The sequence below is a fragment of the Lytechinus pictus genome, chromosome 3 (genome assembly GCF_037042905.1).
Source record: "Lytechinus pictus isolate F3 Inbred chromosome 3, Lp3.0, whole genome shotgun sequence".
Classification (NCBI taxonomy): Eukaryota; Metazoa; Echinodermata; class Echinoidea; order Temnopleuroida; family Toxopneustidae; genus Lytechinus; species Lytechinus pictus.
In genome coordinates this window covers 62,358,754-62,384,580 of record NC_087247.1, presented here as the reverse complement: position 1 = coordinate 62,384,580, position 25,827 = coordinate 62,358,754, and the positions used below count along the sequence as shown (strand labels likewise).

At 34.9% G+C, this 25,827-nt stretch overlaps 1 protein-coding gene across 1 annotated transcript in view; it reads left to right on the top strand.

The window, feature by feature from the left end:
• LOC129256843 (fibrillin-3-like) overlaps nt 1–25,827 on the top strand; it is a 98,003-nt gene that overhangs the window by 61,424 nt on the left and 10,752 nt on the right. Inside the window, exons 4-20 of the mRNA XM_064097530.1 lie at nt 2,288–2,460; nt 5,335–5,541; nt 9,280–9,417; nt 10,117–10,257; nt 10,739–10,858; nt 11,287–11,415; nt 11,957–12,085; nt 12,570–12,713; nt 13,828–14,020; nt 18,878–19,125; nt 19,666–19,804; nt 22,049–22,239; nt 22,725–22,791; nt 23,171–23,226; nt 23,726–23,912; nt 24,383–24,441; nt 25,109–25,237. Of these exons, the coding sequence (XP_063953600.1) occupies nt 2,288–2,460; nt 5,335–5,541; nt 9,280–9,417; nt 10,117–10,257; nt 10,739–10,858; nt 11,287–11,415; nt 11,957–12,085; nt 12,570–12,713; nt 13,828–14,020; nt 18,878–19,125; nt 19,666–19,804; nt 22,049–22,239; nt 22,725–22,791; nt 23,171–23,226; nt 23,726–23,912; nt 24,383–24,441; nt 25,109–25,237 (2,450 nt within the window). The remainder of the gene's footprint in view (nt 1–2,287; nt 2,461–5,334; nt 5,542–9,279; nt 9,418–10,116; nt 10,258–10,738; nt 10,859–11,286; nt 11,416–11,956; nt 12,086–12,569; nt 12,714–13,827; nt 14,021–18,877; nt 19,126–19,665; nt 19,805–22,048; nt 22,240–22,724; nt 22,792–23,170; nt 23,227–23,725; nt 23,913–24,382; nt 24,442–25,108; nt 25,238–25,827) is intronic.

Below are 25,827 nucleotides of genomic sequence, written 5' to 3'. Positions count from 1 at the left end.
TGGGAAATCTTAGATGTAATCAGTTTAAGATGGTTTGCCTCCTTGGCTGCCATGTCTAGAGAAAGCTCAGAAATTGATAAATTCCTTTCTCTTGATCTGTGAAAAGGAGAGGTGCCAAGATCTAAAGAGATAGGAAGGAAAGGACCATTACATAGCCTTGGCATTCATTGACTGGTGGCATAGCCCTTTCTTTCAACCAGACATTTAAGGGGTTGGAAACGTTGTGCATTGTGGCCCTTGATGAGAACACTTTCAAAGTTTATCTCTAGAAATAAATCTAAATAAATAAATTTTAATGCAATTTCAAAGTTAAATTTAGAATTCTATTTTAATTTAAAGTGAAAACAGAATTTAGAGAGGGGATATATTGACCATTGTATGTTAATGCATCACATAACATATAAAAAAAAGGCAATTTTTATTCCTTGTACTGTCAAGAAATGTTCAAAGAAAACTCTTGAGAAAAGGCAGGATTTATAAAGACCTTATGTTTGAATAGATGTGACATTATCTGTCATCTCATCACACAAATTCATCTTTTTCTTCATTTTTTTATGAATGATCTTTTTTTGTGTGTTAGGTTAGGGTAATGATATGGTAGAAGCTGGAATGATACATCATTTCATTCCTTTCAGTATAAAAATTGTTTTTAAAATAATAATTGGGGTGCTCCTCTTTATCTCTAGCTATGATATATCTTGTTCTAGGGTTAATAAGAATAAAATATACATATTGTAAGTAACAAGTTTTGTTTATCTATGGATGCCACTGACAGTATTATATTATCAAGCAAGCTTTAAGATATTATATGATAAGTAATTGAAATTTTATTGGAAATGACCAATAAACTTGTGGTTCTTGTAAAAGTGTTTACTTCCTTGTTTAAATGTGTCTAATTTGGTGATTTAAAAGGGCTTTCTCTGTCCCAGATAGTTCATGCTCAATTTCCCTTCATTGATCACAAAAACACCAAACTGGAAAGTAAGCCCACCACCCCTTCCATGAAAAAGAGGGTGAAAATTCTTTTAGAGGCTTTCCACATCATGGGAATAGTAAAGACTTATAAAAAATATGTACAGGCAATATACCAATAAAAATATACCAATCAAATATGTAGTGTATACTTCAATGTTTTCCATTGTTTTCTTCTTTAAACCATACTTCTTCTGTTGGTCAAACTCATATAAATCATTTGATTTTAAAAGAAACCATCATCTTAACAGTAGTTTTCAATACTTATCTGACCGATTATCATTCCATATCAGATTGTATGCATACTAATAGATGAAGGGCTCCTCAAATAACCAGAGGTTTTCGGGGGGGGGGGGGTTAAAGAAAGTTGTGCTGTACCATTGTGTTATAAATAAATCTGTAAACAGATGTCTTACATTATGAACAATGTATCACCACAGTGTATACTTTGAAAAACCTGATTATTAGGCTTACCACGTACAGAGCTACATCATCATTGATATCAGGAATTATATCTTTAAATAGTGTTATGATAGGGCCGTCAAGCTGAGATGCCACCACCACTTCTGTCCCCACAAGTTTTAGTAACACGCAAAGATGTGCATTCCTGCAGCATCAATTAATAGCTGTGATTTAAAGTTCAGCTGAGTATTTCTATTTTTCATCACAATAGTAATGGGTAGACCACATGGAGTCTGGTGAGGCAGGATATGAAATGAGAAGAGCTGGTTCCGGGGCTAGCTACAATTGTTGTGGAATACCATCGGTAGTGGTGGTGAAGTTCACTTCTAGTTCACTTGTCAGTGTGGATTATGAACCTGTGGAATCCGGGTCCATCTAGATGCATGGAGATTGTATGAGTTACATCTGCTTTTAACCCCAACGTCCTGAAATAGAGCACTCAATTTGAGATGTAATTGACCCTCTACATGCCCACAGGTTTAAACTTGTTAAGATACTTAACATTCATTTGATGACGTGATTTAGAGGTCTTTTACATCTGTTCAGTGTGAAGAAAATAGGCACTTGTTTTTATATCAAAAATAAAAACAAAGTTCATGGACTATACATCTTGTTGAACCTGTGTTTTTATGAAGAAACAAATATAAATAGTTATATGGTATGTTTAATAGGTTTTTATAAAAACAGGTTTTCGATAATCAAGTTTCTTTTTTTTTACACAAAAAAAAATTAATATTAAGAATAGTGTGTTTGAATTTTCTGATAATCACAGATTGAATTGAGAAAGATATATTATTAATTGCATAAACTCTTTATTATCATTATATGTCATTTTTTGCTTATTTCTTTCCAGTTATGACTATGTGGAGGTATATGATGGTGAAAGTGCAAGAGATGTTTTACTTGGTAAATACTGTGGAACAAGTAAACCACAAACCATCACTTCAACATCTCAAATGCTCTTTGTGAGGTTCATCACAGATTCATCTATAGAGAGACTAGGATTCAGTGCCAATTACAGCACAGGTATTCTTACACAAATTATTGTATTACACAAATGAGGTAGTTGATTTGGTCCATGAAGGCAATTCCAAATATTTTTTTTAATGAGGTCAATAAAGTTGAAGGATGTTTTATTTCTTAGTTAATTGGCTGCGGGTTTGATATTTATGAATTGAAGTAACCATTATATATCCCAAATCATAGGAAATCATTATACTCTAGCCTTTTGACTTGTTTCCTTTCTTCCTTCCTGCTCTTTCCCTTTCTCAAACAAACACAAGATAACTAGTAGCTCTGTCCCAATAACTAGGAAATATTGTACGACTTTCCATTGTCCAGCTAACAATATTTGAGATTATTTTTTATTTGATTTTAAGAATTTCTCTCCAAATAACAAATGATTCATCTCTTATTGTTATAATGTCAAGATTTTTTGGCTGATTAGATTTGAATGGAATCACCATCTGTCAGTCAACCCCAAACTAACTAAAAGTAAGAGGGTTCAATGAACTTCTTGTTGTTTATTGGTGTGGGTATCATGTGGTTTCTTGTGAAGCTGTATGAAAGCAAAGCACTTTTGAAGGAAACTGTTTGCTCTTGATTTGGCACCTCATGAATAGAATTCTAATGGATTGTGTAATCTTGGATCTTTGAGCTGAAATACTGCAAGAAGCTTTATTATGGTAACTTCAAATACATGATGTCTATCTGAAGCTAGATTCAAAGCTAAATGATTTATTGGGGGTACAGTTGTTAAGTAAAAGAGTTTATAACTTTATATAATACTAAAAATAGGTATATCATTTAGATGCTTTAAAAGAGAGTTTATAAATTTATATTAGACTAGTATCATATCTAGATGCTGTTATCTTTGATATTTTATCCTTCACTGTTCATTGTTTCCAGATACTTTTGAATAACTTTGTCATGACTGACTATGTGAATTTTAGAGATGTGTTAATGTATAATACCAAGTTCTATTTTTGAAATTGTAATGACTGTTGAAAATGTAATGACTGCAGTTTATAAATTTATCTTGTCATTCTTCAATATTCAATATTGATGGATGGACATTGCGAAAGTAGAAAATAACCTTTTGTACTAAAAGCAGAATGATTTGTGGTTAAAGATTGCGTGCAGCAGTCATTGGATTGGAATGTAAACAATTCTTTGAACAATGTGCTTGTCATACTTCTTGCATGTTTAATAGAGTAGAAAATTACCATTGTCAACGACCTCTAAGCGTGTCAAAACATGGCTTTATTCTTCCTCTCTTTAAAGTACACTTATAAATAAAACTTATTTTGATCTAACTCTCACCTAGATCACCATCTTAATTGATATCATTTGGAAAAATGTGCTGAATTTTTGTTAAAACTGTAGTCACCAATATTAACCGAACTGCTAAACTATGTGAATTGACCTGCAGTCCACAAGAAAGCTAGCATTATATTGTATTGCTCTTGAAATAGTAATAATTTTATCTAATATACAGCTTCCATTGTAGCAAATTATCAGGTCAAGTCCACTCCAGAAAAATGTTGATTTGAATTAATAAAGATAAATCAAACTAGCATAACGCTGAAAATTTCATCAAAATTCGGATGTAAATTAAGAAAGTTATGACATTCTAAAGTTTCGCTTAATTTTAACAAAACAGTGATTTGCAAAACTCAGTGATATGGAAATGAGACATTCGATGATGTCCCTCACTCACTTTTTTGTTGTTGAATAATTTGAATTATATATTATATACTTTTTTTTACAGATTGACAATAAGGACCAACCTGACTGAACCATATATTATTAAACAATGCTAATTCCACATGTTCAGGGAGGAATTAATCATTGTTTCACCTGACAATGAGGAGAAAATTAGAATATTTCATATAATAAAGTACAAAATAGATAGTGAGTGAATGATGTCATCAGTCTCCTCATTTGCATACCGACCAGGATGTGCATATCACTGTTTTGTGAAATTAAGCCAAACTTTAAAATGTCATAACTTTCTTATTTTACATCCGATTTTGATGAAATTTTCAGTGTTATGCTTGCTGGATTTTCCTCTTTTTATTCAAATATACTTTTTGGGGGGTGGACTTGTCCTTTAATAGTGACGTTAAGTAAGGGAAATAAGGGCTTCTGATTATGCTCCTCTTACACTTTATAAGGCAATATTGTGATACACTCTAGGGTTGCTTTGAAAAACAATTTTCTGATATTAATCAACAAGATTTAATTCATATTATGGGAATTTATACTCGTAAAAATGAGTTATTGCTTGTTAAAAACTTCAGAAACGTCCATAGGAATAGTTCTGAGGAGAAAGTTGTTTGAAATGTCTAAAATCCTTTTGAATGGAGTGACCTAATAATTTTATCAAATACTACCATCATAGTAAAAAACAAAACAAGAATGGAATCAGACTTTGAAGGTATACATGTTCATATATTATTGTTTATTATGTATGCATTAATAGGATGTAGGGACTGTCCCTGATTCTTTGTCATCTTCACTCATCCTTCATGCAGGAATTTAATTCAATGAGAATCACTATCTTGCTATAAAAAAATCAAGGATACAATATAGACTCACTATTTAAGCTCTGCTTCTAGTATAAGTGCTATAGACTCCCCCTCAAAAAATAAATGATGATCATGATAATAGTGAAATAAATATGTAAATAATCAATAGATGAATAAATAAATGAAATAGAAATACTTAAAAACTTTTCTTCATCTCATTATTCAAAAGTACAAGTCACTGTAGTTGCAATTAAAGGGAACAATACGTTCGTGGGCTATGCAAGACAGGTGTGAAGATTTTTCAAAGATTATTATAATTTACCGTTAAGATAATTCTAATAATTCTTTTTATATATATATATTTCACCAGGATGCTCAAGGACATTCTTTGGTCCAAGGGGTACCATCATATCACCAAAATACCCAGGAAACTACCTTGATAATCTTAACTGTGTCTTCAAGATTGTGGTTGGTAGACACAAAGTGATACGTCTAGGTTTTAGAACGTTTTCTGTTGAGGGGGGTACAGCATATTGTAGCTATGACTATCTGGAGATCAGAGATGGATCATCATCAGGTATGTAAATTCACTTTACTTTTTATCTTGATGTACCTCATGGGCGCTGACATACTGGTGGGTGGCAGGCTAGGGCTATAGGTCGACCCCAAACATTTCACTATAGGGCCATTCTTGGTCACTTGTGTGACCGAAATTATGACAAATCTGGACTTTAATTAATTATGAATCTAAAAATTTCAGAGATTGATAACTAATTATGATGATTTTGAGAGTTGAATTTCTTTTTGAAATTCACAGGAATTTCAAAATGAAATTAAACTTTCAAAATCATGCTTCTGTGTGAAGTCACACACACGTTTGACCCACTTCTTTTGAACTCTGACCTTTAACCTGCATATTAGAGACGGCAAATAATATGTCCAAATGATAGCTGACTAAACATGTTAGTGATATATAACCTTTGAATTACTAAATCTCTAAAATTTTTAGATTAATAACAAATTGAAATCAAGATTTGTCTTAATTTTGGTCACTCATGTGACCAAGAATGGCCCTAAACTATATTACTTGTTGTAAATGAATGTCCACAGTATTATAAAACTTCATCATGATTGAGATTCCATTGATATGTGGTCAGTTATAGACCTATCTGTAACAAGACAATAGATTAGACATACAAATTTGCTAATTCTTGAATTTTATCCAAACTCAGCCCCCTCAAAGATTTTCCCTCATTACTCCACTGATAATGGGGGGGGGGGTGTTGATCTATATTCTCTGATCGATTTCCTCATTATAAATAAAAGGTTTCTTACATAATAAGATTTTTAACCAAGGTAAATGGATGGTATAAGTTTTTGATGTCGAAGGCCTGAACAGATATTTTGCCAATAAATAGGGCAGCATCTCCTTTTAATCTTATTGTTTTGTATTATCCATTCTTCATTTATGCAATTCTACCTCTCCTTGATATGTTTGTTATTTTACATACTCTCTTCAACTTATGTCCTTGCATCTTTTGTCTACCTCCTCATTTCAGTAATTTAAAGCTGCATTAAGAGTGATCAAATTAGTCATTATGCCTTTTAGTTATTCATCTTGTAATATTATATTACCATTTACCTACAAATGAATCTTCTCTTTTATGTTCTATATGGCCATGGTTTGAGAAGTCATTTATTCATACATCCGTACCTATCATGCACATGTCAAACCACATCTTTGATATAAAGACATGATTAGTCTCTGTTGATGTGTTGAGAAGAGCCATAATCCTCTTTGTAAAACAGGATTTATTTTTATGACTTCAAGCTATGGGATGTTAAGTATCATGTTCCTGTTTGTAAATGTTTAGGAAATTTGTTGAGTTTACTTTGGCAGGTAAATTGGTAATTGCCCAGCTTAGTGAAGGAAATAAAAACAAAGTAAGGATGTTCATTTTCTGATGTAAAGACACTTTCAAAATCATGTGGTGATTATGTTGTCCTGATCATTTTGTAGGCTTGTTCCACCTGGTTCCAAAATGAAAAATATTAATTTTCATATTTCAATTGAGCTGTTATGCTGATATCCATAGTTTGAACACCTTTTTTTTAATATCATTTAATTATATTTCATATAATAAGAATCTTGCTTAAAGATTGGTAACAGTGATGGATCTTTTTTGTTTCGCTGATCTTTTTTAGCCAATAGGGTCACAACACGTTATGAATTAGTTTGAGTACGCACGAAATGAAGAGGTCACTGCTGCTACTCAATTTTTTTTGGTCCACCTTTCTCCATCACCTGCAGTGGCGATCGTGCAATATATAGATCAGTGCGCGCAGTGTACATACGCGATAGCATTAAAACTTTGCGCAAAATAAAATTGCATTGCCCCTGAATTGTTGCAATGGTAAAATTCTTTTGTGAGGTCACAATAAATCTTGCTGGAGCAAGATGTTGTATGCTTGTGCATAGTTTACATATGCGTTAGCATTAAAACAAATATAATCGTCTCAATGCATTTTTTTTAAACAATCATAATAGTCTCAATGGGTTTTTTTTCAAAGGAAACCTTGATTTTAAAAAATCAACATTCTTCATATAGAGAGGTAGGCCTATAATCAACCGCGTAGGCAGGATTTCATTTTGGAGGGGGCGGTAAATGCACGCAAAGCGTGCCAACACTTACAGAGCGCGCGGTGCAGGGAGGGGGAGTTTCCCCCTCCCGCGCGAAGCTTTCGGTGTATCATAAATTAAAATAAAAAGGAGCCGTCTCTCTTGTCTCTAGTACCTATATCAGCTCCAATTCAGTTGACTATATTGTGATTTTGAACATTGTTTTCAAAAGTGATTGTGAACGCACAAAAAAGGGATAAAATTTAGAAAATTAAGATAAAAATTACCCCGCGAGAAGCGCGGAAGCAAAAGCTTTTTATCATTTTTTGCAAAGAAAATGGTCCCGAGAAAAGGGTATTCTCTAAATCATATTGAATGCTTCCCTTGGAAAGATCAGATTTGATTACAAACAATTTAGCGACAGTGCATATCTTTAACTTTCAAAACAGAGGAAAAGAAGGGTATATGCCGGGAGGAAGATATTTATCCCCGCGCAGAGCAATTCAAAACTCTGAAATTTCAAAGGGTAGACGTTTCATCAAATGCAGATATCTCTATAGCCTACCCATCGGCTATAATTCAATTGATTTTCTAAGATTATTGAACTTCATTACAAGGAAAATACCGCGCAAAAAGTTGAAACTTCTGTGATTTCTTGAAATTATATAAAAAAGGATGATGTATAATTTCTTTGACTTATCTTAAAGCGCTTCATTTTGAATGATAAAGAAACTCAAGTGTCATTCAAAATTTCAAATTCAAGGGCGCAAAATAGGTCAGGAGATGAATGTGCAGGAAAATGACATGAAGTTTAATAGAATTTGATTTAAAAAAATATATTTAATACGACACTAATTTTATACCTTCCTCTTTTTAAATTAGGAACTTGTTTGCCCCCAAATTATGGTTGTTTAGTAATGAGCTGAAAAGCGGGAGAAGTTGTCTATATGGAGGTGACGGCAGAAATTGATATAAAGATTTTACCCGCCCAGAGCCGACCCGAAGTTGCGCGATCAATTTGAAAGAAAAAAAACCCAGATAACTTCATACACTTCGGCCTAATGCCCTCATGTATACATTTGAACTTGAACTGGCAAGAAACACATGGAAAAACAGGGTTAGAGAAAGGGTGAGGAAAACAAAGGAGAACTGCAATATTGTCATTTAACCCCGCGCAGCGCGGAAGCAAAATTCATATTATATAAATTTAGAGCAAGAGTGAAGGAGATTATCTTTTGAGAAAAAATAAAGAATAAAAAGAAAAACCCACAAATCTACCTTTCTTCCCTTTCCTCCCTTCGCTTTTCCTTTTCTCCTCTCTTTTTTCCCTTCTTTTTTTTTGGGGGGGCGACCGCCCCCCCCCCCCCCCCTGGCTACGAGCCTGCCTATAATTGATATTGGTTTCTTCGCTTATAGTGGTTCCCGTTGCAGAAGCTACCCCCAGCTTTAATAGTTTGCCCATTACCTTCATCAACAGTGATTATTTGCTTAATAATGAGTGTTATATCATTTCTGTGTCAAAAACTCAAGTATCATTTCATGTAATTGCAAAGGTGAAAGTGACATTTACCTTTGAGGAGGAGATATCATATGTGTCAGTTTCATTCTTCACAAAGGTATGATATATGCTTGAAAAGGTGTGATGTAGTGATGATATGTCATATATATTTAAATGATCTTCATCTTTCTCTATAGAATCAAAGTCGATTGGGCGTTTTTGTGGTGAGGAGGATCCTGGTGTCTTGGTATCTACTGGTAACACCATGATGTTAAGGTTTGTCACCGATGAATCAGTCAAACGTCAAGGATTCATGCTAGAATATGAAGCTATTGGTATGTAGACTCTCCAGATTTTTTCACCTGTTGATCATTTCAAATTACATTGCAAAATTTGGGGTTCACAAGTCAAAATTATTGTGTTGTGAAATATGTAAACACAATGGACATGGCACTGAGAGGGATGTTGAACAGTGACTGAAACTGGTTGACACATAATTTGTTGTTGTTTTGGAGGAGGAGGGGGATCTTTAAATTGTATTTCTCTTCTTGAGAGATGATAGACGTACTCCTGAAATGCTGACAAGATCTGGATGATGACTCAGAATTAAAGATGATTAAGACAGGAAAAGTGGTCTTGAACAACTTCAATTGAGTTTTGAAAGAGTATTAGATAAATGATAAGAAAACCAGTCTCTGTGTTCTAGACTCCATTCTTTTACATGCTGACAACTTTTTGTAGACCTTTTCAAGCCACTAATTTTCTTTAAAAAAATTATGGTCACAGTGCAACTTTCTGAATTAGTTTCCTGCTCATTGAATAAATTTTTCATTGGATTTATTTTTTAATTTTGATTTCTACTCAGTCAGCTTTTTACCTAATTTCTGATAGCTTCAGGACCATTAATTCTATTATCAAAGTAGCAGAAGTATAATTATTAGTATTGTAGCTGATGGTTGTTGTCTTTGTTGCTGCTGTTGTGTTATTAATGTAGTTCTATTTATTAAATTAATGAATCCATGTTTATCCTGCAGCCGTTGATGCATCAGCTACTGATCCCTGTATGATAGACAATGGAGGTTGTAGTGAATACTGTCGTATAGATGGATATGGCAATGCAGTATGTGGATGTCCAGAAGGGTATGAACTGGATGAAACTCAAAAAGGCTGTATTGGTAAGAAAATTACAATAATAGCTAAGATGCTTTCCTCAAGGGAATGTCTCAACTTTGATCTATTTTTGTTTGATGATAGAATGAAATACTAATCAGTTTTCGTGCTCTCCATGTCATTTCTCTTCCTTCTCCCTGTTCTCTATAGTTTTTTTTTTTTTTTTTTTATAACATTGTTGTATAATTTGGTTGTCTTTCCTGATCATAAACCATTTCTGTTTGTTTCCCACATTGATTTTTTTTGTTATTTTTCTATAGGCCTAAATTTTTTATTAAATATTTTAACTTTGTATTTTTTCATTAATTTCCTGACTGTTTTAACAAGGAATTTGGTTTCAATAAAACCATGATAAACCTGCTATCAATACTAGTCAAATATTAATGTATTATCATTTTATAAACATCTTCCTTACTTAATGTGTGTGTATGTCTTACAAAAGGTACCATTGTTTGAAGGATGTGTTTTGATTATTTCTTTTTTCAGATATTGATGAATGCCTACTAAGTGAGAGTTGTCCACACATCTGTGTAAATCTTGAAGGTACCTATCGATGTGAATGCATCTTAGGTTTTGAGGTATCCACCAATGGAAAGGCTTGTGATGGTAAGATGGTTACTTCATTCTATGATATTTTCAATAGATTTCTTTAACTTAACATTTTGGTCAAGAATTTCAAAGTTACAAAAAATCTGGAATATCAAACACCCCATGAAAATTAAAATCATACTTTTTAAACACCCTATTTGATATCTTGAAATACACAAGTATTTCTTGCACAAGCATATGTGATGATTAAATTTGAGGTCTGAATGAAAATAATCTTTAAAATCAATGTGAAAAAGGAACAATTGACCACATTGTTTATTATTTTGTACTCATTCACATGCCAAATTAACAATAAGGATTTTGGTGGGGTTAACGTATCTAAAGCTCTTGAATTCATATATAGTGATTGTGTAGTAATTTTTCTTATTGCATTGCATTTAATCATATACTTTGTTGTATTTGAATATGTTTTCTCCATCTTTCAGATGTGAATGAGTGTTTGACTGAGAATGGTGGTTGTTCACAAAGTTGTTTTAACTCAAGAGGTTCATTCTATTGTGGTTGTACTGAACCTGGATCTATCCTTGGTCATGATGGACGTACTTGTTCACCAGGTAAGGTCCTAATGGGTAACAAAATACTCCAAAATGACGATGTTTAGACCATACTTTAGACCTTGATTAAATTTACTTTTTTTCTGCTTACAATGGAATGTTGATGTAGTTCCATTGACTCAATTTGAATTATCACTCATTTGACTGTGACAAATAATGGATGTTTCTATTCCGAGAGTTGTGTTTGACAGTAATGTGACTTTTTGAAAACCACATATATTCTTAGTCCTTAACATCAAACAATGAAAACATATTGTTCTAAAGATATCTTGCAGAAAATGATTAGTGCATTTTATTGGGAAGTGTTTTATCTGGAAAATTTTGGCTGTTTGAAATCGTATAGCTATTAAAATATAATGCTTTCATTGATTCTTGTAAATTTTCACTATGAAGATAGGGATTACAAATGTGATCACTGATTTAAACCCTTTTTTTTTCTTTGAATGAATTATTTTGATGAGAATATTTAATATATTTCTAGATGGTATAGGTTATTTAACATAATGCATAATTTCATTTAAATAATTTCTTATATTCCTAGAGACTATAGGTTCAAGTTGCCGTGAAGATAATGGTGGCTGTGAGCAAGTTTGTCATGAGAGACTTGGTGGTCACTATTGTTCATGCCATGCTGGTTATAATCTAGGATCCAATGGAGTCAATTGTTCAGGTGAAACACATTCTGTTTATCACAAAGAAATATGCTGTTGTTATTCCCTGCTATTTTGTCCTTATTTATCTTATGACTCACTACAGAAGTGGAGTGAAATGGAGGAAGAACAACAAATATTCAGAATGGCATATTCATTAATTTCATCTTATCGATCAGTATCTATCAATGCTCTAGTAAAAATTAAAGATTAATATGTTATAGTATACGGTACTTTTGAACTTGATATCTTCATTCCATAGCTTGGTAGCATTTTTTCTAGGTTGCAGATCATTGAGTATTTCTGTCACTTATTAAAATGCCTGTTTATAGAAATTATAGAAAGGAATTGACTCATGTTTCACTGTTAATTTTAAGTATGCCTTTTTGTTAATTTTTTTTTTTTTTTCAAGTTGTTTAGAACAAATGCTATGTTTATTTCCCAACAAGATACATATTTAAAAGTATGCTAACTGTTCTAAACTTGATTCTTTCCTTATCTTAGATGTTGATGAGTGTTTAAGACCTGCATCAGATTTCTCTACATACAGCAATCATTGTAATCAGAGATGCATTAATACAGCAGGTAGCTACTATTGTGACTGTCATGAGGGATTTGAACTTAGTCCAAATGGCAGGGTCTGTAAAGGTAAGACTAACATGCATTCATGACTTTTTGTTTATTTTTGTGAAGTTAGATATGTGTGGGGATCATGACACATTGCAGTTCGAGTGAGCAATGTTATGCAAGTAATGGTGATCTGATTTTTTAGGTTTGGAGAATGATATGCCGATATTAGGGTTAAAAATGACAAATATAGTGGTAGTCATAGTGATATAGTAATAAGACTAATAAACTTTATCTGTATGATAAGTGCAAATATTATATTTTGTGGCACTATTGATAGTAAAAACACTGACTCCCGATAATAAATATGATTATCATGTTTATTTTGTAGATGTTGATGATGATATTGATAATGATGAGGATGTTGAGAAGGATTATGTTAACCTATTGCCTACCAAGTTATTCAATTAGGCCATTTGTAGGGCAGGTAGGCAATGGGTTAAAAGGATGGTCCGGGCTGAAAGTATTTATAACTTAATAAATAGAGTAGAATTCACTGAGCAAAGTGCCGAAAGTTTCATCAAAATTGGATAACAAATAACAAAGTTATTGAATTTCAAAGTTTAGCAATATTTTGTGAAAACAGTCGTCATGAATATTCATTAGGTGGGCTGATGATGTCACATCCCCACTTGTTCTTTTGTATTTTATTATATGAAATTAGGTTTATTCAAATTTTTTCTTCCAAGAACTAGAAAAATTGGATTGACAACTGGTTTAGTGCATTAGATATTTATTGCTGCAACTTATTTCATTATAAGGGAGACATATTATTCACACAAGTATGAAATAATGAAAAAAATATGATTTCATGTAATTACATAAGAAAACGGTAAGTGGGGATGTGACGTCATCAGCCCACCTAATGAATATTCATGAAAACTGTTTTCACAAAATATTGCTAAACTTTAAACTTCAATAACTTTATTATTTGTCATCCAATTTTGATGAAATTTTCGGCATTTTGCTCAGTGAATTCGACTCTATGTATTAAGATATAATTGTTTTCAGCAGGGATAATCCCTTAAAGTTAGTGGTAGCCTGATAATTGTGGTAATAGTGGTGAAATCAGTGCAGCATTAATTGAAACTTCATCTCATTTTATTTATGTTTTCTCTCCTATCGCAACCAAAAGATATTGATGAGTGTGCTACTGAGCTGAGGTATCAATGTGAACATGACTGCATCAACTTTCCTGGTGGATTTCGTTGTCAATGTTTCCCTGGTTACCGTGTCTTACCGATGGCATCAACCATTCAATGCGAAGATATCGATGAGTGTGAAACTCAAACAGATGATTGCCATGTTTGTACTAACTTTGATGGAGGGTAAGACACCTGTATCTTATATTTCATCTACAAACTTTTTTTTTTTTTCTCAAAGTTTATCATATAAAATTAACAATGTTGGGTTTTAATCGATGTTTTTTTAAATATTATTAATATATCTGACAAAGCATTATGTCTTTTAGCAGGAATCCCACTTGTGAACTTTCTCTGAAGCTTTCCTACATTCCCCATTGAATTTGTCTGTGCTGACAACAAAGGATATGTGAGGAAAAGAGTTTGCTTCCTGCTAAGAGACACAGCTCTGACCTTTGTTGACTGGTTTAAATTTGTGCAATTTCTGTTGCTATCTAAGTTAGATATGGAACTGTTAATGTACCTTCTTATGATATATTTCATTTTGAATTTATTTTAGATTAAAGGAGAATTTTGATTTTATTTCTAAATTACTCCCCACCCATTTGTTTTTCTTGCCCAAGATTTGTAGAAGTCAACAATAGTGGTTATGTATTCTTTTGATGTTTTACTATATTGGATTGCTAAAAGGGAGTCATGCCTAAAGAAACTAATTTACTATCAATAACTGGGATATACTCATTTGATTTGCTAGTTCATTATGATTAAGTTGCACACCGAATAAAAAGTACACAATTTTCCTGCGCGCGCGCTGCATCTCCCTATGAACGCACTATCCCAAGATCACCGCGCAAATTGGCGTCCATTTCCTCTTTTACTTTCGCCTGCCGCCGTGATCAGACGTTAGCTAAGTACACTCCCACTTTGCTTTTTTAAAGTGTCCGTTGTTGACATATTTATCTATATATTTACTGCCTATTTCAATCCTTTGCCTTTCGGCTTTAGATTGATTTCATTTATATCTCTCACAGCGCGGAGAGAGGGCAACCTATCACGCCCGCGGACCGTCCGCCCAGGCGACGGGACCGTCAGCTTTTGGCCTGAACCTCACTTTCTATACGAAAGTAAGGGTGCCCTGTCTTTACTTTTAACTCCTACTCTTCCTTGTAAGATTAGAGTCAGGGCTAGTACAGACACCCGTTCTCCAGCAGAGGCGTCGATCATGGGGGGGCAGGGGGGTTATCGCCCCACCAATGAAAATATTGGGGGGGCAAACATATCGTTTTGCCCCCCCAATAATTCTGCATGTGCAAAAAATAAAATAAGATTGTAATGTTACACAGAAATCAGCAAGCGAGATTGAGATACACAACTCGTTCTTTATTTAAAATCGTGCTCAAAATGTCGGCTTTTCAGATTGGAATATAAAAATTTTTAGCTCGCGCTTCGCGCTCGCATCATTTCTGTGGCAAAAACTCATATTTTTCATGATTAAATAGGTGAATAGAATGTCCCGCTTTCAGGTCTAAACCTCAAAAGAACTAAAGCTTCGATATGCAATAATCTATTGTTGAATATATATCATGTTCTGTATTAAAAACGTCCATTAAACTCAATTTTTTTTCAGATCGAAATATCAAAATTTTCAGCTTGCGCTTCGCGCTCGCATCTATTGTTTTTTTTTAGAAACCTATCTTAATCATTGGTACCAAAAATGCTTAGAATATCTAGCTTTCAGGTAAAAATATAAAGAAATTTCAGCTCGCTCTCGGCACTCGCATTATATGTGTATTGAGATATGTATCCTCCTCATAAAAACAGCCCTAAACAGGCACCTTTTTCCTGTTATCAGGTCAGTATACTAAAAAATTTCAGCTCGCGCTTCGCGCTCGCATTAATTTGTTGATGAGATATCTCATCAGTCATATATATAGGCATATGTGTGTGTGTGTGAGTTTGTTTGTTTTGTGTGATCGAGCGCCTTTGGAAAGTTGATTCATGATTTTGCCCCCCCCAATCTGAAAAATGGATCGACGCCCCTGTTCTCCAGCGATCGCCGCTGTAGAGAGGGCGACTCCGATATTAGCACCATTACCGCTCAGCGGTATGTCTCACTATCTCGTAGCTCTGCCGAGCTTATGAGCATGAATATCGGATGTGAATGTCACGGGGATTAATAGTTCTCCTATACTTAGTAATCGCTATGCCTTCACCACCCGGTGCATTATGGTTATGTTTAACCTGTTTGTCTCGTATTCGGGTGGCTCGCGCGAGCCCTGCCCAAGCTGCCATCATTGGTCGTTCCCCCCCCCCCCCCCCCCCCCCCCCCGGACCCCGCCAGCAGCACCCACACCGAACACCCGGAGGGAATCGGCTATTTATATGCTAGATACCCCTCCTGTTGACATTCACAGCTTGTTCCCCGAGTCTTTCCCGGTCGGGTAAGCATCACCTCGGAGGAAAGTAACAGCCGTATATCTCGTTAGATTGTCGGCTGTGTACGTGCGTTCAGGCTTGTTTCAAGCCCCAGGCTTTTTCTCTCGGCATTTCTATGCCTACTTCCTGGGCGCACCCACCGTGCCGGGTCGGGGAGTTCACACCAAACTGTCCGCTGCCAGGCCATCGGTTGAGCTCAAACAGTCTATCTGATAGACTGCCCTCTATGTGGGTCAAGCTTGCGGGCATCTCCCCCGCTTCCTCGTGTGGAGTGGGTTAAGGTCGATGCATTTACCGTGCCCGTTTGTCGAGTTGTCTTCTTATTTAGAAGTTTTTTCACTCGGCACATTTGAGTCGCCTCGCAGGCTGCTTTCATCCTCCTTCCATGCTATGTATGTGGCCATGGTCACTGCGCGACCGAGGATGATGTGATCGTGGATAGACGTTGATGTGCACGCATATGTATATATATATATATATATATTTGGATATATATTTATATATGTGTATATGTATGCGTGTGCATGTGTATGTATGCTTATGTCTGTCTACCCACGATCACCGCGACCCGCTATCTCTCGGGCCGACTGTGGATGAGTCCCTCCATGAAAGTGATTTACTTCACTGGAGCTCTTCTTTTTAGATGTCTGTTGGTTCAGAGCATCTTCTTGACCGACATCTCTTGATTGTCGTTTAAACGTGAGATCATGACAGAGGCATTTTTTTGCCAGCTCACCTCTGGCGTACGCTTGCTGCGGCTAGGGATTGCTCCGCTCAGCGGACATCCATCGCAGCCTAGCCTTATGGGCCCTCACGCCGATGATGGCTTCAGTCAAGCCACCTCCCACCTCTCCCACCGCGGGCGCTGCACCCTCGGGCGGGTGCTTTATTTAGTACGGGAGAGATGGGATCCGGGGTCCTCTCTCGACCGCTAGGTACGGTCTATCACACATGTTATGTCGTAATGCGAGCTGCGTTTTTTCTCCGACACGCCCAGTTGAGCTGTTTGACCAGACTGTTCTATTCCACATAGACAGCAGGTCCGTGGCAGTTTCTTTATTAACAGGATGGCACTCAGTCGTTTTTCTTGACACATTGACTGCCTTACGAGTGGTTTACTTCAACCTTGCTCTCTGCCGTTCCATGTCCTTATCGGACCGCTGGAAACGTCCTGACACAGCTCTCTATCAGAATTCTGCAGATGTTCTGCCCTCATGCATTTGAGACAGAGATCAACTTCTGGGCGCTTTTCCCCACGCGGGGGCTTCTGAGATATCTCGCATTCCTTACGTTTGCATTGTTGCGGCTTGGCTTAATTTATTAAGCCGGTGACCCGACCATGGCTTTTATTAGCCCCGCTTTTGCCTTCTCGGATTGATTGATCACTTTCTGAACCGTACAAGTTTCAGTCTTCCGATCATGATTCTTGTCAAATTTTTCAACAAAGTCGGATCGTTTATTGATCATCGGCGATTATCATCCCTCCGGTTACGGATGATTAATACCTTCAATCCGAATCTTACAAACTCTTGAGTTTCTTCTCAAACGTTGAGCTTGTATGGTTTAGTCCGTCATGGCGCCTGTCGGTCGTTCTTGACGCTTGACTAACTCCCTCTTGGGTTGGTATTCAGGGTATCTTTCGTCTGTCTAGCAGTCGAGATCCCTCTTTTATCCGTTTATCTGTAACCATTTACAGTACGTAGCTTTGCATACTTATGCATCGCTCCCGGACATTTGCCGGGATTGGCGTAGATTAGGCGTGACTTCTAACCCTTGTCTTTGTCTGCCATTCTTCAGACAATTCCCAACTCTGTTCAGTTGGTTGTATTGTCGCGCGAGCCGTTTGCGGCAGCTTCTCGAGACATCATTTCACGCTGGATTGTTGAAACGATCAAGTCAGTTGGTGATGATGTTCTCCTTCTGACATTAGGCCGAGGGCCCATGATACTAAAGTATCGTTTCTTCTTGGGCTATTTTCAATGGAATCGTCGTAGACAACATCCTGAGGACCACCTATTGGCGCTCTTCTAATTCCTTCACTTCTTTGTTCTTAAGGACTTTACTTGAGGCATGAGGCCTTATTTGCCTCCTCTGTCCTTAAGGTAGCGGCCTTCGTGTCTTCATCTCCCTATTTTGTACGCACTTTCTTAGTCTAGACATGCCTCCCTTCACGTTGCATCCGTGTTGGTCTAGCAAATCAAATGAGTATATCCCAGTTATTGATAGTAAATTATGAAAATACTTACCATGATTTTCTTATTTACGAGATAACTGGATATACTCATTTGAACCCCCCCTCGCCTTGCGTGGCAACATGTCTTGCGTGCAGGCTCATGAGAGGAAATGGACGCCCATTTGCGCGATGATCCTGGGAAAGTGCGTTCATAGGGAGATGCAGCGCGCGCGCAGGAAAATTGTGTACTTTTTATTTGGCGTGCAAGTTAATCGTAATGAACTAGCAAATCAAATGAGTATATCCAGTTATCTCGTAAATAAGAAAATCATGGTAAGTATTTTCATACTCACTTGAGAAAACAGTAATTTGAATTTCAACAAGAGTAGCTGCCAACATGGATGCAACTTACCCACTCGTGTTTCTTCTTTCAGATTTGAGTGTTCCTGTCGAGATGGCTTCATAACTAATGACAATGCTACGAGCTGTCTTGATATAAATGAATGTGATATCAACAATGGTGGATGTCAACACGTTTGTGTAAACCTTTCCGGTAGCCATGAATGTCGTTGTCGATCAGGTTTCCAAGGGACAGACCCTTCAAATGTTATTTGTGTTGATATTGATGAATGTGGAGCTGATAGGTCTGGACCATGTGATCATCTTTGTGCAAACAATGAAGGTAAATTTTTTTTTTTAAGCATTATGAAGACATCTTTACCTGTTTACAAAGGCTTTGATTATTAAATCATGTAAAATCACACAGAAATCTGTTTTCCTCATGATGAAAAACAAGTTAGAAGTTCTTTGAAATGTACATGCCCCTGTAATTCCTGTGAATTACCGTGATGGGTCTTTTTGTTATAAGATTTTATAATCTATCCCAAGTTGAAATGTCTTTATTTTTTTCTTGGAAAAGGGAAAATTCTGTATTCTTATCAGATATTAGTAAGCTTCATCATGAAATTCATTACGTTGAAATTTTGTGTGAGAGATTGTACAATTCTGAAATGAGGCATTTTAAAATGAGGAGCTTGAAGAAAATAGTTTATGGTCGTTTGTGTTTCCTTTCCGTCTAATCGGTAGTGTGCTCTTTGACTTGATGAAGACAATTTACACACTTGTAATAATCTATGATTTCTCACAAGACTCTTGATTTCTAACAGAAAATCATTAATGATTGGCATTTTGTATTTGATATCTTACCATACTATTTTCCAAGGATCTTTCCAGTGTACTTGTCGTAGTGGGTTTTACTTGCGAGAGGATAGACTGACATGCAGCGACATCAATGAATGTCAAGATAATAATGGTGGATGCAGTCAACAATGTATCAATACACCAGGTGGATCAGAATGCAGGTATTTCACATGCAATTAATGATTATAATACTAACTTGTACTGAATTTGGAAATAACATGATAACATGAAAAAAGGCAAAATCAAACCCAACAAAAAAAATATCCAAATGAATAGAAAACATCAAATGGACATAACACTAAAACTTCATCAAAATCTGAATCTGAAAAAGGAAAGTTATAGCATTTATGCTAATTGGTGATATGGACATCATAGGTGGTTTGCCAACCAGGAAACTGATTAACCATCACACTTTCAGTATTTTTAGGTATTAAATTATCTGAAATATAATATACAGTGCATATCAAAAAAAGTTTACACTTAGAAAGAATCCTGTAAAATTATACATTTGTAATATCCTGAAGATTTTTCCACAATTTAACATTGGTACGGATCCATTAAGCAAATGACGATATAACTGTCGAAAAATATATCCGCTTGAGTGAGCACCACTTACTTTTGAATATTTAGTGAAAAATGATTTGCGCAGAACTTTGAAATAGTTATGCGAATAAAAGTAGACCTTAAAATCATGAATAACACGTGGAATGTAGCTAGTAAAATTGATTTGAAGATATCTTTTACGTTGTTTTAACTTGTTTCCTTGCACAAACCACTTCTTCGAGGAGTGCATTGCGCCCCACCCCACTCCCCCACACATCGAGGCCATTGTGACAATATTTGCTTTACACTGAGCTGTGATTTACATAAAATGGCTTAGGCTTGATTTTCATTTTGTTAATTATTTTCAAGCTTGGGAAAAGTGTGGAAAAACAAGTGTTAAATGAAAAATGAAATGTAAACCCACTTTAAATGATAAAAACTTAGTGAAAAATGCTAGAGATGTCTTGTATAAACTTTTGTTCAGATTCAGTGATGTCCTCAGATCCAGCTGGCACAAAAAGGGTAAAGGTTGTGTTTACTAAGTGTTGAAATTTCAATTTGGGTGGCAAAATTGTTAGAAAATGCTTGAATGTATCCGTTTTATTTCAATTGACCAAAAGTGCAAGGGAAATGTATGAGAAATGTTTCGCAGGGTAAGTTTGATTTCGCCCTTTCCCCTTGACACATAGTACATGTACAGACGAGCATTTCTGCGCAAACAGATTTCTGCGAGCTTTACAAAAATGGACAGTGCTCACTCAAGTGTAACATTCTGTCAAAACTTTTACTTTCATTGGATAAATGAGACCCAAACCCAAGATTTTATGTGAAAAATTACCCACACGTTGTATATTTTTTAATTCCCAGGGCTTTTTCAAAGTGTAAACTTTTTTTTTATACGCACTGTATAAGAGGCGCGATAGCTCAGTCGGTAGAGCGGGGATTCGTATTCCGGTGACCCGGGTTCGATTCCCACTTGGTGCGCTAGTGCCCTTTGGTAAGGCATTAATCCTCAGTACCAGGTCCTTTGGAGAGGACCTTAAGCCGTCGGTCCTTGGTTGCTTGCTTACAAGCATTCATGCTTTCTTAGCAATCAGGTAAAAAATCACCACCAACCACCAACCAACCAACTAATGGACTCATTAACAAATATATCTCTGACGATATTTCAATAATGTAGTTCAATGATATAGACTTTTGTTTGATTCCACATGAAGCATTTATAATCTTCATCATTATCATCTACTGTGATGTGGTGGAGATCATTGTTATGAATTATATTAAAATTGAAATACTCCCATATGTTATTCAATAAAATACACAAGAAATATTTGGTTTGCGACATCATGGGCTCTCCTGTTGCATACCAGCTTGACTGTGCATATAACTTCTTTTGTTACAATAAGCAAAATTGTAAAATGCCCCAACTTTTCAATTTTAGATCCAATTTTAATGAAAGTTTTAGTGCTATAATTGTTTGATTTTTCTCAAATCAATTTGTTCTTTAAATGTTACCTGAATTATGCAGCTTATTTATATCTTTAGTGAGGAGGGGGAGTCATCCCATTTCTCTAAAATAATTTGGGATGAGTAATAAAGCTTTTGTGTGTTTTAATTATGATTAACTTATAGTTATTCATATACTTGTAAGTTTAATGAATGAATTAGAAGCTTACTGGTATGTAAACAGATTGTCAATTGCATGCCACAAGAGTCGATATAGTATAATGACTAGTGCTATCTGGTTATAGTTGGCGGTGAAACTTTGTTGGGTTAGTTACAGAAAAAAATGTATAAGTATTATTTCCTGTCTTATAGCCATACAATTCCAAAGATTTTAGTACCACTCTTCTTGACCTCAGGTGCTTTGATGGTTTCCGTTTGAGAAATGGTGAGCTTCTTGACTCTGATATATGTATTGATATTGATGAATGTCAAGAGAATACACATGAGTGTGTAGCAGCTGAGGAAGCAATATGTGAGAATACTCAAGGCAACTATACATGTAACTGCCCTAATGGATTCTACACATTTCAGTGGTTACATTGTAGAGGTGAGTGACAAGTTTTTATTCTAAAAAATCAAGAAAAAAGGAGAAAACGGACAATCTAATAAGATTATTGATGATTGGTCAAGCTTGAATAATAAATTATTTTGATAGCTTTCAAATGCTGCTAGGTTGCAGCTTGTACATGTAACTTCATTAGAAACAATTCTTTTTCATAGTGAAAATGATAAATGCTTAAGATCATCATTAATTTGCTACATATTTTTCTTCTTTTCTTTCCTTTAATGCGCCATGAGCATCTTTTTATGATGGATACCGGCGCATTACAAATGATCACATTATTATATTGATAATCATAATGACCTTGCTGCAAAAAGAATGTGAGAATTGAAAAATACATATCGCTATGCTTGACAAAAATTTTTATATGTTTACAAATACTCATTAAAATTATTTATGTGTCATTTCGATGACTTTTTTTTGCAGCACTGAAAAACTGATGTTTTTTTTTCTTTCTTTTCATACTACAGACATAGATGAATGTAGTAATTCATCTCTCAATACTTGTCAACAAGTGTGCAATAATTTACCAGGAAGGTAAGAATATTTAATCTTCTTAGAAACTAGGTTTATTCATCATACTTCTTCTTCTTTATGATATTTACTGGAAGAAATGACCTAAATTTTCATATATTTCATATTAGATGCGTTGGTTTTGGTTTATCTCTTTTTTTAAATAAATTCATGTTTTATGGAAGGAAGTTTGAGAGGCCTTTGACCCCTTTTTTATTTTAATGATTTTAATGAATTTAAAAGATGGTTATAGGTTTTCATTTGTTTTTGTATGTTGTTCTTTATCTCTTCTTTATACTTTTACCTTTTTCCTATTCTTCCAGCTTTCTTAAAGATACTACCCATGTTGTTTATTGTCCTTAATGTAACATTATTTATCAGTGAATATCTCTTTTTCTTTTAGTTATTCTTGTTCTTGTGAGGAAGGTTACATACAAGTCAATGAGTCTTATTGCAAAGGTGAGCTGAGGGTTTATTCTTTCTCAAACATTGATGTTTACTCCAGTGTTCACAAATTAAGCAATTAGTAGAAGAGTTGTGTAAGATTGCAGTATTCTTCTAATCATACATATCTGTCATTGACATGATCTAAATTAGATGTGGACACATTCTCTGTTTAGCAGGTGCAGATCAAATGGGATTAGGCACTATAGTTTTAAGAAGCTGACAATCGTGCACAAAGAATTCATCCCCTGAAATTAATTTTACTCAATTTGGCTGGATCTGCCACTAGATACAGTTTCTATTTTTCTAGAACTATGGCTCCCTTCAAATAATCATTCTTTTTGGGGAGGGAGGGGGGGTAACTGATCGAGATAAATCTTGAAATACAATGGTACCCATTCTCAAAACCCAACCTTGTCTCCTGCAGATACCCACATTATTTGTATGTATTTTTCTTACATATTGTTTTCTTAGTAAAACCCTTGATATCATATTTTTTATTGTTTTCTCCCAGACATCAATGAGTGTGATATAGGACTATGTGATCACAATGACCTGTGTGTTAATACAGATGGGAGCTTTACATGTCTTTGTCATGATGGTTTCTATCTGACATCAGATGGTTTATCATGTTCAGATGTTGATGAATGCAAGGTTAATAATGGAGAATGTCAACAGATATGTATCAATGATAGAGGAGGGTAAGTTATCAGCTAAAGTTATACACACCTTGAAATAGAATTGAATATGGCAAGCCAGGTGTATGTCTTCATTGAATTAACTGAAATATGCAGGTTTTTAGTTTAAATTTTAAATCACATGTTCATTTCAGAGTAAAGTTTTGATGTGAAATATATTATTATAAATCACCTTTAGTTTGTTAACATCTAATGAAAACTTATGAATTTGGCATTTCATATTAAATTCCCATGTAATTTCATATGTAACTGAGCAGCTTTGTATTGAAGATTGAAACAATCTTAGAGATTTTTTTTCTTGATTTTATGAAATGGTCAAAATCAAGTTTGAACTTGAATATAAAAAATGTAATTAAATTCGATGACAAAAACATTGAAGAGCATCACATTGAAAAGTTTTATGTTGGGCATAAGATGTAATATTAACTTTACATGTGTTGTTAAATATTTCTGTTTCTTATTTCAAATTTTAGACATAGATGTGACTGTGAAGAAGGCTATGAACTTAAAAAGAATGGCAGAACATGTAGAGGTAAGAAATAAGAAATTACCTACTAATATAACAATTTATCACTCCCTATCTATTTTTCTTTGTCACTTTCCCTTGTAATCGTTGTTTTCACGTAACCTATGTATTTAGTTTACCAAGTTTTATCTACACTTTTTTTTTAATGAAGAGTGAAAGAAGATTTATATTACAGTGCAATGATGTATAATCAAAAGATTCATTCATCTGAATTAGTTATCTTAGTAAAAGGCGGGGCTTTCATTTGGAAAAGACAGGTTTTGACAGTTATCAATCTATGAATACCAATCAAGTAATATTCTCCTTTTATATAATTATCTTTTTACAATTTATTTCCCAATCTTTCTATATCTTCTCCTCTTCCTCTGCTTAGTAGACTTCTTGATTTAATGTGATTGGACTGGAATATTTTATTGTATTTCCATAATGTGACTTTCTCATTGTTTTTAGTATTATAGGATATTTTATAATTGTTCGAATTATTAATCAAATAACAAAGTAGTACAAGAATAATATATATTTCATTTATTTCATTGATAAACACATACTTGATCCAAAGGTCCAAGGACCAAAATGGAATATATAAACAATTATTCCATTGCATCACATTATCATACATGTATTATCATGCATTTTATTGTTTTGTAATTGATTGGTGATCATTTCTCAACAGACAAAAATGAGTGTGATACAGAGTATGCTTGCTGTAATCAACTACACAACTGTGTTAATCTACCAGGCACTTATACATGTAGCTGTGATCCAGGCTTCTACATGGATGCTGATAATTGTACTTGTTTAGGTAAGACTAGAACTTATGTGGAATTTTAGTAAAATGATAATAGTTAGGCTATATTTCACTTATAACACTTGGTTTCTAAGCGCTTTACATTGTAATTATCATTACCCCAGTCATTGGTTCTTGAAATGCCTGTACACAATGTAAGCTCTTTCCCCACTCTGTGGTGAGCAATCCAACAATAGTTTCAAGACTAGATTGCAAGGCATACTGCATAGGCTTTCACATCCTACCGGGTACCCATGTAACACCTGGGTGGAGTGTGGAAAATAAATAAGAACCTTGTCTATTTGTTGCTCTGGGCTATGAAGCTTCTGGTGCTATGGCAGCTAACAATGAACACGGTCCCTGTGCACATAAAAGAACAAACGTTTACACCAATGATGCAGTGTGCATAATACATAATCCTCTATCTCCCCCCAAGTCTTTGGCGTGTATTGTAGAGAAGATGGCAATACGGGAACGAAGACTGAAGAAGTCAAATTAACAAAGATGGTGCATCGTCGAAATGAGTCCATAAAGCTCCATGTATAAAATCAAGAACCGTGGGAATAACATAACTAACACTAAGGAACGCGAAAACAACGTGCAAA